At 41.4% G+C, this 16,671-nt stretch overlaps 1 protein-coding gene across 9 annotated transcripts in view; it reads left to right on the top strand.

Moving 5' to 3' along the window:
* Positions 1–16,671, top strand: part of CLASP1 (cytoplasmic linker associated protein 1) — a 273,855-nt gene that overhangs the window by 187,649 nt on the left and 69,535 nt on the right. For 8 of the 9 annotated variants that reach the window (XM_079782856.1, XM_079782851.1, XM_079782848.1 and 5 more), the window contains 5 exons: positions 401–504; positions 2,904–2,927; positions 4,366–4,610; positions 6,423–6,486; positions 16,139–16,302. In XM_079782856.1, coding sequence (XP_079638982.1) covers positions 401–504; positions 2,904–2,927; positions 4,366–4,610; positions 6,423–6,486; positions 16,139–16,302 — 601 coding nt within the window. The remainder of the gene's footprint in view (positions 1–400; positions 505–2,903; positions 2,928–4,365; positions 4,611–6,422; positions 6,487–16,138; positions 16,303–16,671) is intronic. The other variant, XM_079782853.1, reaches the window with a different exon arrangement.

Below are 16,671 nucleotides of genomic sequence, written 5' to 3'. Positions count from 1 at the left end.
AGGGGGCCAAAGAGCTGCACGCATGTGGCTCGCGAGCCGCAGTTTGCCAACCACTGCTCTAGAGGGAATGCTAAACATTAAGAGACTCAACCCATAGCTCTGCTCCCTTCTAAAATGAGTTGCTCTCTCCTATCTCTGCACCTTTCCAAAGTAAAATATCACCAAAGAACCATTTCAGCTGTCAGGATGCTCTGTGGCACGATGGTGCTAAGTGTGAACAGTCTGCCCTCTGCCACTGGTAAACAAGTGTAGTTGAAACTGCAAGTCCAATGTAGTTAAAATGGGCGGGGCATTTTTCAGTGCCTCTGTTCTGTAGGTGGGAAGAGGCAGGAATCCTTGCAAAAAATTTGAGAAAATGTGAATTAAAGTGACATATCTTTTGCTTTTGTTTTTTAAATAGACCGGTTTGGGCTTGGCCAGGCAGGAAGAATACCTGGTTCTGTGAATGCCATGCGCGTGTTAAGCACGAGTACAGATCTTGAAGCTGCTGTTGCTGACGCTTTGGTAAGAGTCACAGTGCGTGTCCGTCTCTTTGACTTACTCATCCGAATTATTCTGTCTTAACAGAAAAGTGCCTCCAAATCAGGTTACCGAATCATCCTTGACACTCTTTAAGTTGGGTAAATTTATATTACTGGTTTTTCCTCAAACCTTTATCTCTGTTCATAAGTGAGAGTTGGCCTTACAGAAATTATTAGCATCAAGTATTTCTTCTGTGCTCCCCAGTATCAAGGAAGTTGTGATGACATTGGGATTCTCTGATGTCATTGGGTGTCTTTTTTTCTTCTTTTTTTTTCAGCATCTCCTTTTTCTCATTCTATTGCTTCTATTGCTTCACAAGCTTTGATGGCATAACCTAAAAAAATATTATACTAGGTCATAGAGTTTGTGGTTTGAAAATCTGTATTTATTCAATTACCTCACTAGTTGTTCCATATCGTTTTGCTTTTTTGTTTGTTTGTTTTTTAAAATGAGTTTGTAAGTCATTATCTATGGAAACTTTCCCCAAATTTAAGATGAACCCTTTGTGGCTATGAAGCACGGGTGGAGTATGTTTTTGCATCCTTATAATGTAACTAGAGGCCCAGTGCATGATTAAATCATGCACGTGTAGGGTCCCCTAGGCCTAACCTGCCATCCAGGCCATATCCACTGCCCCACAAAGCCTAGCACGCTCCGTGGACACTGCTAGCAGCCTGCTCCCCGCTTTTGATGGCAGGGGGTCCGCTGGTGCTGGAGCGGACACACAGCTCCCCGCTTTCGATCGCGGGGGGAGCTGGCTGTCTGTCCGCTGGTGCACCAGGCCTTTCGAAAGCCTCCGGCACGGCGGAGGCTTTCAAAAGGCCTGGTGCCGGAGCGGACAGACAGCCAGCTCCCCCGCTTTCGCTCCCCGCTTTTGATGGTCTGCAGCAGGACGTGGGCTCGCTGCCCCAGAGGCCCCTTCTGTGCCGCAGCACAGCCATGGCGCAGACGCTGAGCTCGAGCCGACGCTGGCGACGCAAGCTCAGCGTCCCGCAGGCCCAATCGGCCACCCCGGCCACCCCGAGTCCCGCCCCCTGTGCCTCCCACTGGCCCAATCGTGGGCGTAGCGGAGTGATGGTAATTTACATATTACCCTTTTATTATGTAGGATATCTAAAAAAATATATAAAGTGCTGAGAGGCCTTACATTTATGGTTATAGCAAAAAGGTCCTTAATAGGTCCTGCTAGTGGTCAAATTGCATTCTAAAGAGACGTTTCAGCGAGTAGGAGCGCAGCCTCGGGGGTATTTTGGTCTGTGCGCTCAGCGTTAAACTAGGCACTCTTAGAGCTGTCTGACCTCCGGCTGTGCCTGTGCTGTTGGAAGATTCTTCTCCTCTAAGGAAGCATCCGACTTTCAGACCCGGAAGTTTTAATTCAGCCATGTTTTGTGTGATCAAAACTTAAGGTCTGTGGCTACAAGTGATTCTCTCTCTCTCTCTCTCTCTCTCTCTCTCTCTCTTGTTTATTCTTGCTCAGATTTTTTGGAAAGCAGCAGTGAGCAGGCAGTTTGCTGCTCTCATAAAGCTTCCCTTTCAGCAGGGCTGCCTGGCCGGCTCCGTCATGAGCCTTCTCTGCAGCGGGCCTTTTCTGGCACGTGCAGGAGTTGAGGGTGATTGCTCTAACCGGGGCTTTAACTTAAGAGTCAGGAGCTGGAACAGAATTCTGTGACACTGTTTTTCCTTCCAAGTTGCAACCTTTAGATTCTGTCTCTTTTATTCTGAGACCCTAGGCAGTGGAGGTCAGAGGTTGGGAAATGATAGATGTGCCAAATCCTTAATTAAATGGGACTTCCAGTTAAGGGCGTGGGGCGTTCCTTAGTTCTCCAAAGAACTGCGGAGGGACTGCACAAAGTTCTAGGAGGCAGAGCAGGACTGGAGAGTCTGAACCTTGGCTCTGTTTGACTTGGGCTTTTCTCTGAGCTCCAGCTCCATTGACACTCACGTTGCCCTCATTACCTTTTATTTGAACTGCTTGGTTTCTCCGATGGTCCTGCTTCAGAAGAGAAAGCGCAAAATGGTCCACAATTCTTGCCTCACAGGATAGAAGCCTGGGGCAGACAGAATGTACCACAGCGCCAGACCGCAGAATTAATGGTGACTTTGGAGATGTCCCTCGGTGTGGGAGAGCTTTAGCAGAGAATTACAGCAAGCACTGGAAGGTCTTGTAAAAAGTCTAGGAGGGTTAGGAAATGCCATTGTGAAAGCATTCTTTATTGTTACTCACTTGATCTCACTTGATATGAATCGCTCGCTACTCTGTATTTTTGGTTTGCTAAGATATGTTTTGCTGTACACTTTTGTTGCAAGAATGATCCCCACATATGCTTCTGACATAATTCTCTATGCTTTTTCCCCATCCTTCAATATTTTCCTGCCTACAGCTGTTAGGAGACTCCAGGAGCAAGGTACCAGTGCTTTAACTTTTGTTTTACAACTCCATTTTTTCTGTTGCAAGTATATTTCCTTTAGGAGTTAGTGAAAGCAACAAAAACGATAGTGCAATATAGAAATTCTGGTCTGAACTGTGATATTGTTGAATCGGGTGACACTTTTACTAGTGGTGGAGTCAGGCAGCTGTTTGTTTTAGTGTTTATTTTGAATGTAAAACTGCGCCTTCTCCCAATAGCGTTTCATTTTATTTTTAAACCCCATTTGTAACTATTATGTCGTTATTTCATAATGAGATATATTCAGTATTTTTCTTATTTGAGGGATCTAGTGTCTGTATAAGTGAGGTGGCCATACTTTTGAGAGTGAAAGGGGGTTACTAATTATGCCGGGGCAGTAGGCATGGAGCAACACTGCTTGAGCCATTTGGGAGGTACTAAAACCACCTTATTAGGAAAGTACATCTGTACAGTTTAAGCAGATAACTATGCTTTTCTCTTAAATTGTATTTTATAAATTTTACCAATTTTATTTAGCTGTTGCTGTATATAACTTGTATTCAGGGTAAGAGAAATGCTAATCTACAGGAAGCCTGTTTGTGTTGTAAAACTTTGTCCTTAATAAAAGTGGCTCAGGTAATTTTAGGAATCCTTGTACATAGATTACTCTGCCACTGTCATTTCTGTTTGAGACTTTAAGGAAGTATGAGTCTTCAAACAGATTTACCCACAGACCATGCTCAAGATATATTACTTTTGATTGGGAAGAGGCTGTGGGTGCACAGCTTGCATTGTGTCAGGTGGCTAAGCCAGGTTATTTAACATACAGTTCCATTTATTTGTTATTATCTTATGTTTTTATTTCAGAGAGAGGAAGGGAGAGGGAGAAAGAGAGGTAGAAACATCAATGATGAGTGAGAATCATTGATTGGCTGCCTCCTGCACTGGGGATCTAGCCTGCAACCTGGGCATGTGCCCTGACCGGGAATCGAACCTCCTGGTTCATGGGTCGATGCTCAGTCCCTGAGCCACACCAGCCGGGCAACATGTAATTCCATGTAATCCTTAGAAGAAGCTGTGAGGGGTAATTATTATCTCAGAGGTGGGGAACCAAAGCAGAAAGGGCCGGAGGCTTTCTGAACTCACGCAGCCCGCAGTGGTGGCAGCAGGATTATAACCCAAGCCTGTCTTCCTGAAGAGCCCACACAGTGTGCTAGAGACCATACTCTTTCTCTGCTACAGGTGCTCTGCTTATTACTTGCCATATCCACCAGAAATCTGCCTTCCTGCTTTTCCTCCCTGAGCTGTAGACACAGGCAGGCGTGGTGCACCGCACCTGGGTGCATCTTTTGACATGCAGCTCTTTGTTGGTGGTGGGTTTGTTTGGGATGACTCATGGTCATCTCATCTTTCCACTTCTTTCTCCATCACCCCCATCCCTCGTCGGACCTGGCAGAAGAAGCCTGTGAGGAGGCGCTATGAGCCCTACGGGATGTATTCTGACGATGATGCCAACAGTGATGCCTCGAGTGTCTGCTCTGAGCGCTCGTACGGTTCCAGGAACGGCGGCATTCCCCATTACCTGCGGCAGACCGAGGATGTGGCAGAGGTTCTCAACCACTGCGCCAGCTCCAACTGGTCAGAGAGGAAGGAAGGGCTTCTGGGCCTGCAGAACTTGCTAAAGAGCCAGCGAACACTGAGGTGAGGACGGTGGCCGGGTGAGCTGCTTCGCGTCCGTACTGTCCGCATCGGGTGTTTGTGGAGCCCCTGCAGAGTTCCAGCACCAAAGGTGCGGAGGTGACCGAGACCCAGTCTTTGCCTTCCAGAGACTGAAATATCTGGCAAATTCTCTGTAGTTTATTAGATTTATAAAAACATCTGGTTCCCTTACGGCTCACATTTGGCTGGTAGCTATTATTTGAGAAATCTTGGTGCGGGTTGCAATTTAGGTGAAAAACAAAACTGGAAACTGTCACTCATAGCTGATGGGGAAAGAAAATGCACAGCTGCTTTGGAAAAAGAAAATCAAAACTCTGCAGGTTGGTGTGGTTCATTACACTTTAGGGTTGTGGGTAAGATGAGAGCAGTCTCAGTCTAAAAAATTTTAATACACATGCATATATGTAGCTTATAAATACTAAAGTGATACTGAATCGATTTACTAAATTGGAATACCAATAGTAACAATGTTTGTAATATTTTTGCTTTTTTCTTTATATTCCTGTATTTCGTAAGTTTTCTAACATGAGCAGGTATTACACACATACCAAGAAATATGTCTTTATACCATATTTTATCAAATCTAAGGCACCATAGGCAAACCATTATTTTATAGCCCTTTAAGAAGAAATGCTGCTTATTAAACCTGACGTTAATATGTCATTGATTATAAGATGAATCTCACAATTACATAGACGTTAAAATGTGAAAAAGTGGGCAACTTAGAATCCATGACGTGCAGTGTATTTTAGATAATTTTTTAAAGGTAAGTTATGACACCGAATACTTTCGTGGTCCTGGATGGGTTCTGCAACGTTAAGTGAGCACTGACCCAGGAATCCCTACGCAGTGTGGCTCCCACGTCAGCTTGACTCTACCCTGCTGATCCCCCTCCCCCGGCCCCCAAATTCTATTCTGTTCATGAGGATGTCCTGAGAACTTCTTCTGTCATGTGCCTTCTGAAAGTCAGGTAGCTTCTGACCTCTAGTGATCTGTCAAAAAACAAAATGAGGATTATTGGTTGTGATTGTTGCTTCAAGAATCTGGTTAATTCTGCAGGTCTCGGTTTCTTGCATCTTAGTGTTCACCAAGTAGCCATTGAATAGTCTCTAGAAATCTCTTGATTAGCTTTGGTCTCATCTAGATTGTGTCGTGTGTATAAGGGGGATCACTCGGGCATGATTTGGGGAAAACATGTCCCTTCTAATCAAGCCTTGAAGTAAAATAGGACTTAGTAGTGCAGTGAAGGATAAGAAAAGGCAGAGGGGCCCTAAATGAAACGCGATTGCCGTGTCTTAGGCACAGTTGTGGGAAGGAGGTGTCATCTCCTCTCATCCTCGCAGCAGCCAGAGCGCTCTTACCCCGTGTGACTGATACCGAGTACTTTCTCTAGCAGAACTGAGATTAAAATTCAGGTCTGTGTGACCCCAAAGTACATGCTTTTCCTAGATTATCCCATTGCCCTCCATCTGTGGCAGGTGGAAAACAGACCTGGAATGAAATGAACAGGATTGATCTCACGGCTTTGTCACTTCCATTCCTGTGAATTTAGGCACTCTCTGAGATTTAGTTTCCTCATTTTAAAATAAAAACAAAACTATTACAGTTTTATATTCCTGTTTGATTTCATCATGAGTTAAATAATATAAAGTTTTTGTGTGAAAAAGATGTTTTATAAAAATTATATAAAGCTTATGTAGTTGACTGAAATAAAAGGATTTTTAAACCAAAGCTGTAACTCATTTTAGTGTTGACTTATTAAAGGGAATTTATTTCCGCTTTATTTTTTTTTAGTCGAGTAGAATTGAAAAGATTGTGTGAGATCTTCACACGAATGTTTGCTGACCCACATAGCAAGGTAAGTCTGGGAATCCTGCCTTGCTTACCTTCCTGCATGTCTGTGTGCGCTGTGTCATATAGTTTTGAAGATTGAGAGATAATTCCCTGTAGTGAAGTTAAAACCTTACAGATTAGCCCTGGTTTGTGTCTCAGCTGGCTGGAGCATCGTCCTGAACACCAAAAGGTTGCAGGTTTGATTCCAGGTCAGGGCACATACCTAGGTTGCAGGTTCTATCGCTGGTCCATCCATGTTTCTCTCTTTCCCCCTTTCTTTCCCCCTCTCCCTCCCTTTTTCCCTCTCCCTCTCTCTTCCTTCCACTAAACATATCCTTGGGTGAGGATTAAGAAACACACAAAAAAGACCTCACAGATTAACACTAATTTCAGCAATAGCTTATTTCACATCTTTTAAAAATGGAATTCTTGGGAGCTTCAAATGTCTATGAAACTTAAAGTTATATATAAGTGCATTTCAAGTATGAGTTATGGAGAGAATCAGTTGTCTTTCAGCAGGTATTTTTGAGTGGCTCCTGTTAGCCAACAGTGGGCTAGGTGCTAGAATGTTACATTGTATTATATAATATAGTGACTTATTTTAAAAAGTTACAGTAGTGAAGAAAATAATCAAGTATATAATAATTTTTTTGCATCCCAGGTAGAATATTTCGATATAAGACAAGAGAGAAAAGTGGAAGCATTTATGTATTAGATTTATTAGAGAACCAGGTTAAGTTATTAGAATTTGCCAGCCCCAAGAACTTGCTGAATGGTGGCCACTCAGCTGATGCCCCACCCCCCTCCTGGGAGCCCAGGAGAGCACTGAGCCTGAGGCCTGCCTTTCTGACAAGGGCATCCTGCCCAAGGAGCACACCACAAGGAGGGGACCGGCCCCTCAGGAGTGGTGCTGAGAGGGGCCCTTTATAAACGCTTACGTGGAGTCCAGGTTTTACATAATTGGCATTGTTTGGGAGGAGGCCTTTAGAGGTGGTGAGATGCTTTTAGAGAAAAAAACAAACAAAAAAAAATAATGGGGATGATGATATTGGGAAAGTTAAAGAGTGGATAAAGGATAGAAACTGAAGTATAGAAATTGAGAAAACCTTAATCACCATAAGCAAATCTTAAATGCTTTACTTGCAGGACTTAACTATCTTATACTTCAGTTTTCCTAGTAAAAGTGGTCTGTCCTAAGTTTTTCTGGAAGAATGAAACCGTGATGGTCAGAAAGAAGCCTGTTTTTGTGATGTCCCCTTTTCCGAGCCTTTCCTCGTCATAGGAATTGTCCTTTAAGCTGTCACCTCTGTTCCATCATTCAGCATTCCTGGCGCCCACTCCGGGCAAGGGGTGCAGGAAGCAGCATGTGGCCCCTGCCTTTTGAGATGCTCACATGGTTTAAAATCCCTGCTGTGACCCTGACCCTCACAGCAAGGTTAACATTAACTATTACTAAGATCCAAGAAAGGTTGAGTTTAAGGGCCACGTAGATATAATTACCAAGATTTCTTCTCTAAGATAATGTTAAAAACACTAAGATTCAAATCATAAGCATAAGATTTATAGGACTCATAGCATAAAAGATTAGATGGTTTGGGACATTGACGAAATTTCTGTTACCTGTCACCTCTAGATTGCTGATTCAGAAGCAGAATGTGAGGATAAAGAAGGAAATTTGTTTCCATCAGAAGGCTCTTGTACAGTGAGTTTGGAGGTCTCAGTCTAGTTACTATTTGCTAGCTGCCTTTGAGCTAAGCTAGGAACCCCACAGCTGGGCTCATTGACTTTCTTCTGAGCCACCTCACACCCTGGTGGTTAATAGTTGCTGCACTATTTGGTATATGATGACTGGGTTGTCCCCGTAGAGCGATGCTCATAACCAAGTAGAGGGAGACAGGTGCCACTTACCTCTCTGAAATATCCAGGGATATTCCACTGTGACTTTCTCACCTTAGACAGCAATAATGAGTATATAGCAGCATGATAATCATGTGAGGTTTTAAGCCATAACCTTTTATAAAGCTTTTTATGGCTTTTGTAATATCTTTTTATAAAGATATTACTTGACAATATCTGAATTTTGGTATGCATTAAAATAGATGACTGGAATGAAAAAAAATACACAAGTTTTTTCCCCTCATCCTATAACTATTTTATTTTGTATAGGTGTCACATAGTAATCTTTATTAAAAAATTTTTTTCAGTTATACTTAGCATACAACATTACATTAGTTTAACTTATACAACATAGTGATTAGATATTTATGTAACTTACAAAGTGATCACCTTAGTAAGTCTAGTACCCACCCAATACCATACACAGTTATTACAGTATTATTGACTATACTAGAGGCCTGGTGCACGAAATTTGTGCGGGGTGGGGGGGGAATCCCCTCAGCCCGGTCTGCACCCTCTCCAATCCGGGACCCCTTGGGATCGGGCCTAAACCGGCAGTCAGACATCCCTCTCTCAATCTGGGACCGCTGGCTCCTAACCCCTTGCCTACCTGCCTGATTGCCCCTAACTGCCTCTGCCTGCCGGCCTGATGCCCCTAACTGCTCCCCTGCCAGCCTGATTGCACCTAACTGCCCTCCCCTGCCGGCCTGATTGCCCCTAACTGCCCTCTCCTGCTGGCCTGATCGCCCCTAACTGCCCTCCCCTGCCGGCCTGATCCCTCCTAACTGCTCTCCCTTGCCGGCCTGATCGCCCCTACCCACCTCTGCCTTGGCCCCTGCCACCGTGGCTTTGTCTGGAAAGACGTCCGGAAGATGTCTGGTCTAATTTGCATATTACCCTTTTATTAGTATAGATTCCTATGATGTACTTTAATCTCCATGACTGTTTTTATAGTTGGCAATTTGTACATTTTAATCTCTTCACCTTTTTCACCCATCTCCCTAATGCCTTCCCATCTGGCAACCCATTGATTTGTTCTCTGCATCTATGAGTTTGTTTCTGTTTTTTTTTTTGTTTTGTTTTTTAGATTCCACATATAAGTGAAATCATATGGTATTTGTCTTTGACTTATTTCATTCAGCGTAATACCCTTTAGGGCCATCCATGTTGTCACAACTGGCACGATTTTGTTGTTGTTTTTTATGGCTGAATAATACTCCATTGCATATATGTACTACCTCTTCTATTGTCTGTTAATGGAGACTTACTTTGCCTCCATATCTTGGCTCTTATAAATAATGCTGCAATGAACATAGGGATGCATGTGTCTTTTCCAGTTAGTGTTTTGGATTTCTTTGGATGAATACCCAGAAGCGGATTTGCTGAGTCATATGGTAGTTCTGTTTTTAATTTTTTGAGGAATCTCCATGGTGTTTTCCATGGTGGCTGTACCAGTTTGCAATCCCAAGAACAGTGCACAAGGGTTTCCTTTTCTCCGCATCCTCGTCAAAACTTGTTGTTTGTTGATTTATTGATGATAGCCATTCTGACATGTGTGAGGTGATATCTCATTGTGGTTTTAATTTGCATTTCTCTGTTGATTAGTTACATTGAGCATGTTTTCATATGTTCGTTGCCCATCTTTATGTCCTCTTTGGAAAAATATCTATTCAAGTCCTCTGCCCATTTCTTAATTTCTTTGGTATTAGGTTGTATGAGTTTCTTATATATATGTTGGACATTAACTCCTTATCTGGCATATCATTGACAAATATCTTCACCTATCCAGTAGATTGTTATTTTGTTTTGTTCATGATTTCTTCCCTTTGGAAAAACTTTTTAATTAGATGAAGTCCCATTTATTTATTTATTTATTTATTTTGTTACCCTTCCCCGAGGACATATATATATAACTAAGAGCAATGTCAGAGAGTTTACTGCCTACGTTTTCTTGTAGGAGTTTTATGATTTTTGGTCTTAAATTTAATTCTTTAATCGGTTTTGAGTTTATTCTTGTATATGGTGTAGGTTGGTGATCTAGTTTCATCTTTTTGCGTTTGTCTGTCCAGTTTTTCCATTTATTGAAGGGACTGTCTTTACTCCATTGTATATTCTTGCCTCCTCTGTCATATATATTAATTGATCATGTATTCATGGCTTTATTTCTGGATTCTCTCTTCTGTTCCATTGATTTATGTGTTTTTATGCCAGTGTCATGTTATTTTGATCACTATAGCCTTGTAGTATAGTTTGATACCAGATAGCTTGAAATCTCCATCTTTGTTCTTGGCTATTGGGGGCTTTTACAGTTTCATATAAATTTTAGGACTATTCTAATTTCATCGGTATTTTGATAGGGGTTGCATTGAATCTGTAGATTGCTTTGGAAAGTATGGACATTTGGATGATGTTACTTATTCCTGTCCATGAGCATGGTATTTGTTTCCATTTATTTGTATCTTCCGTTTTCTTTGGTACCTTATAATTTTTCAGAACATGGGTCTTTTACCTTTTGGCTTAAATTTATTTCTGTATGTTTTATTATTTTTTATGCAATCATAAATGGGATTATTTTCTTAATTTCTCTCATAGTTCATTTTTTGTTTATAAAAATGCAATCAATTTATGAATATTAATTTTGTATCCTGCTACTTGACTGAATTCATAGTTTTTTGGTGAAATCTGTGTATAATATCATGTTATTTTAAAATAATTACAGTTTTATACTTTCCAATTTGGTTGCCTTTTATTTCTTTTCCTTGTCTGATTGCTGTGGCTAGGGCTTCCATTACTATGTTGAAGAAATCATATGGTATTTGTCTTTCTGTGGTTAAAAGTAGACGTCCTTGCCTTGTTCCTGATTTTTAAAGAAATGCTTTTAAGCTTTTCACCATTGAGTTTGATGTTAGCTGTGGGTTTGTCATTTATGGCCTTTATTGTGGTGAAGTTTGTTCCCTCTCTTCCCACTTTACTAAGAGTTATTATTATAAATGGATGTTGCATTTTGTCAAATGCTTCTTCTGCATCTATTGATATGATATGATTTTTATTATTCATTTTATATAGTGTATCATGTTAATTGGTTGCGAGTATTGAACCAACCTTGCATCCTAGGAATAAATCCCACTTGATCTTTTGATTGTATTGCTGAATTTGGTTTGCTTATATCTTGTTGAGAATTTTTACATCTATGTTCATCAGGGAAATTGGCTTATAAATTTTTCTTTTTGTAGTTTTTTTATCTGGTTTTGTTATCAGAGTTATGCTAGCCTCGTAAAATGAGCTTGGGATCCTTCCATCCTCTTAAAAGTTTTTGAAATAATTTGGGAAGGATAGCTGTTAATTCACCTGTGAAGCCATCTGGTGCAGGGCTTTTGTTTGTTGGTTGCCAGGGCTGACCAGCAGACCCTGAGTGATGGATGAATGACTACTCTGACACACGTTTCTGTGAAAGAGAGGGCTAAGGGACTTCTTGGCTTGAGAAACCAAGCAGCCCCATTTGCCTGCCTCCTCAGGCTTTTATTGTAACAACACCTTGAACTAAAATGAACTATTAGATACTATCAGTAGGATAGCATCCTTGAGAAGACACATGCGTCTGTAGTGTCCTTTAAGCAAGGATGTCTAAAGACTAGACATAAAGATTCCAGTAAAACACCCGGGGCTCAGACTTGTTTGGGAAAGTCAAGGCAGCGGCTGCCACCTTTGGCCAGCTCCCCCTGGAGGCCCCCGATCTTTCAGCGAATCCTCCTCACAAGCTTTGCAACCAAGTCCCATGCTTCCCCACATTTGGGAGTTTTTTAATTACTGATTTGATTTTGTTATAGCTACCCATCTTCACATGTGCTGTTTATTCTTGATTCAGTCTTGGAAGATTGTATGTTTCTAGGAATTTGTCCATTTCTTCCAGATTGTCCAATTTGTTGGCATATAATTGTTCGTAGTATTTTCTTATAATCCTTTGTATTTCTGTCATGTCAGTTGTCATTTCTCTTTCATTTATGATTTTATTTATTAGGGTCCTCTCTCTATTTTTGTTGATGTGTCTGGTTAAAGGTTTATCAGTTTTGTCTATTTTTTCAAAGGAGCAGCTCTTGGTTTCATTGATCTTTTGTAGCCTTGTTATTTCTGCTCTGATCTTCATTATTTCCTTCTACTCGTACTTTGGGCTTTGTTTGTTCTTTTTTAGTCCATTTAGGTGTAAGGTAACATTGTCTATTTGAGATTTTTCTTGTTTCTTGAGGTTAGCCTATTTGCTATGAATTTTCCTTTTAGGACTGCTTTCACTGCATCCCATAGGTTTTAGGTTGTTGTGTTTTCATTTGTCTCTAGATCTCTTGATTTTTAAAAATCTCATTATTAACCCCATTTATTTTTTAGTAGCATGTTATTTAGCCTCCATGTGTCTGTGTGTTTTTCAGTTTTCTTTTTGTAATTGATTTCTAGTTTCCTACCATTATGACCAGAGAATATGCTTGTTATGATTTCAGTCTTTTAAATTTTATTGATACTTGTTTTGTGGCCTAATATTTCATCTGTACTGGGAAATGGTCCTTGTGCACTTGAATAAAATGTGTAGTCTCTTGCTTTCGGGTTAAATGTCCTAAAAATATGTATTATTAGATAATCTGATGGATTGTGTCATTTAAGTCAGTCCATTGATGTCAGTGGGTGTTAAAGTCCCCTGCTATAATTGTATTACTGTTGATCGCTCCCTTTAGTTCTATCAATATTTGCTTTACATACTTAGGTGCTCAGCACCTATGTTGGGTCCGTAAATGTTAAAAAGTTATATCCTCCTATTGAATTGGTTTCTTTATCATTATGAAATGTCCTTTTTTTGTCTGTTGTTACAACCTTTAAACTTTGTCTTTAAACTTTGCCATTTTAATTATGATATCTTCATATGGGCCTCTTTTGGCTGATCTTGTTTTGGACTCTCTGCACTTTCTGGCCTTTTATAACTACCTTATTTTTGCCAGGTTAGTGGAGTTTTCAGTCATTATTTCTTCAAATAGGTTTTCCATCTCTTGCTCTCTCTCTCTTCTCCTTCTGGCACCCCCATAATGTGAATGTTGATATGCTTGATATTGTCCAAGAGGTCCCTTCAACCAGCAGTCACCAACCTTTCGGACCTTATGGATCACCAGTGGTCTGCTGACCACCAGTTGGTGACCACTGCTCCAAAGGTTTCCTTAAATCTGTGGTCGCCAACCTTTCGGACCTCATGGACCACCAGTGGTCTGTGGACTACCGGTTGGCGACCACTGCCTTCAACTATGCTTGCTTGCTTGCTTATTTATTTATTTATTTATTTATTTATTTATTTATTTATTTTGCTGTTCTAATGGGTTGTTTTCCACAACCTTTTCTTCCATGTTGCTGATTCAGTTCTCTGGTTTTTCTAATCTGCTGTTGATTCCATGTAATGTACTTTTCATTTCAGTTATGGTATTCTTTATTTCTGACTGGTTCTTTTTTATATTTTTTATCTCTTTTTTTTATGTATCCTGTCTCTTTGTTCAAGTTCACACTGAGATTATCTATTCTTCCTGTAAGTTCATGGAGCATCCTTATTAGCAGTGTTTTGAACTCAATCTGGTACATTGCTAGCCTTCATTTCATTTAATTATTTTTCTAGAGTTTTGTCCAGTTCTTTCATTTGGAACATGTTTCTTTGTCTCCTGGTTTTGGCTGCCTCCCTCTGTGTGTTTGTAGTATTCGGTAGAGCTGCTACATCTCCCAGTCTTGACAGAGTGGCCTTAAGTAGTAGGTGTCCTTTCAGGTCTTGTGGTGCAGACTTCCTGGTCACCTGAGCAGGGTGCTCCCTTGTGTGGGTTTTGTGTATCATTTCCTCTTGCAGTTTAGCTTTGATTGTTGTTGGCACATTAGTGTGTGAGATTGACCCTCAGGAGAACTGGCTGTGAGGACTGGCCATGACTACAGTGGACCAGCTGTTGTGCAGTGGTTGAGCCCACAGAGCAGTATTTGCTTTAGCAGGATTCTGTTGCCCGCTGAGTCTTCTCTCTGTGTGTGTTGCTTATGGAGGTGGTTCAGTGGTGCTCTGATATGGTCTGAAGCTGGCCACCAGGTGTGTTGGTTCTTGGGACTCTTGGGAAGGACTCTGGTGCAGGCCCATGTCAACTTCTGCCGTGTCTGCCTAGGGGCTACCTATTAGGAGCTAGAAATTGCCCTCTAGTTGGGGCTCCCTAGGAAGAAGTATGGAGAATGCTGAGACCAACTGCTGCTTGTTTGGGGTTTGTGGATTTTTGAGAGACCTTAGAAAATTCCACAGTGCATGCCCATTTTAGCTGCTTGTGTGGAATAGCCGCTGAAAGGGGTTCGGGCCAGGGTCATAACTTGGGTGGGGCAGGGTCTCAGGGGAGCATCAGAGTGCAGTGAAGAGTGTTAGCCAGATTAATGGAGAGTTCAGACTTGGCACTTGACCGCACCTGCCACTTGGGTGGGGTGAGGATCAACAAAGGAACAGTGGCCAGCACTTGTCCAGGAGAGAGCGATCCCAACTGCTGCTCCTGCGCTGCAGCGCCGAGTTAAGTGAGTCCTGTGTGGGACCCCTTTCAGACCTGCAGCATCTTCGTTCTAGCCGTCTCTTGTCTTTCTCAGACAAGTTAGTGCTGGTTTTCACAGCCCGATGTAAGGGACTGACCTTTCAGGCTCTGGTGCCCTGGGCTGGGGAACTCGGTGTGGGGCTGGGACCTCTCGCTTCTTAGGGGGTCCTCCACGGCCTCGTTATCCCTCCCAATTCTTAACCTTCACTCAGGGATGTTGGACAAGCCTGTTCTGGGTCTCCACCCTTCCTACCAGTCGCACTGGCTTCTTCTTTATATCCTTCATTATAGGACTTCTGATCAGCTAGTGTTCAGATGGTTTTCAATGATGGTTGTTCTATAATTTAGTTGTAGTTTTGATGTGGCCATGGAGAAGGCAAGCACAGTATCTACCAACTCTTTCTTCTTGATGGAAAGTCTTCCTATCATAGTATTTTTTTAATGATAGATAATGAAAAATAATAGTATAGAATTATGATGGTTTAAATGTTTTTTTAAGAAAGAAAAACATCACCCTGGCCAGAATGGCTCTGTGGTTAAAGCATCAGCCAGCAGACTGAAGGGTCACGCGTTCGATTCTGTTCAAGGGCACATACCTCAATTGCAGGCTTGATCTCTGGCTCCAGATGGGGCATGTGCGAGAAGCAACCAATTGATGTGTCTCCCATCAGTGTTTTTCTCTTTCTCTGTCTCTGCCCCTCCCTTACACTCTCTCTAGGAATCAATGAAAAACATATCCTTGGGTGAGGATTAACCAAAAAGAAAGAAAGAAAGATGACTCTAGATTAACCTAATACTTAAAAATAAATAAATCAACAAACAAACTAATACTTTTCAGCAAAGTTATTTCTCTCTGTACTGAATTTTAAAGGCATATTGAGGGAGGAGAGAGTGTGTTATCAACTTGTAGCCATTTCAGGTCTTTGAGTAAACTGCATGGAAATTGTATTAATTCACTCTGGACTAACATGGCATTTGTTTTGTTGCATGGCCTGGTTTGCGGTGGAATTCACATCAGAGAGTAAGTTCCAGTTCTTTTTCCCTAATTTTCTTTAATGCATTTGTCTTCTGTGGTATAATCAGTTGTTAACAGTGTTAACCTAGCTTGTAAGAGACTGGGCCAAGCCAGTATGGGCATTTTTAATGGTTTGGGGACTTTGGAGGGAATTCTGAATTAAATATGTGAAATGTTCTGTTTTTATTTGTGTCTAGGTTTTCAGTATGTTTTTGGAGACTCTTGTTGATTTTATAATAATTCATAAGGATGATTTGCAAGATTGGCTTTTTGTTCTTCTCACACAATTACTTAAGAAAATGGGGGCAGATTTACTTGGATCTGTACAAGCGAAAGTTCAGAAAGCTCTAGATGTCACAAGGTAAGTGTTTAGGAAGTAGACCATTTTCCCCTGCTTTTGAGATGTAGTTGCAAAGAACATTGTGTAAGTGTAAAGTGTACAGTGTGATGATTTTGTTTCATGTATATATTACCACATAATTATCATCTTTTTGTTGTGGTGTTGGTGAGAACATCTCAGCTCTGTTGTCTTTAGGACCTTTCAAGTGTATAATACAGCATTGTTAACTATAATTACCACACTGTACGTTAGATCCCAGAACTTGCTCATGTTATAACTGGAAATTTGTACCCTTTGACCAACATGTCATTTTCTCCTCCTCCTAACCACTGACAACCACCATTCTACTCTCTGTATCTGTGGGTTCGGCTTGTTCCTTTTTAAGATTCC

The sequence above is a fragment of the Cnephaeus nilssonii genome (assembly GCF_951640355.1).
Source record: "Cnephaeus nilssonii genome assembly, chromosome: 10".
NCBI classification, from domain to species: domain Eukaryota; kingdom Metazoa; phylum Chordata; class Mammalia; order Chiroptera; family Vespertilionidae; genus Cnephaeus; species Cnephaeus nilssonii.
Note: the sequence above shows the minus strand (reverse complement) of the source record. Positions and strands in the feature narration are given on the sequence as shown.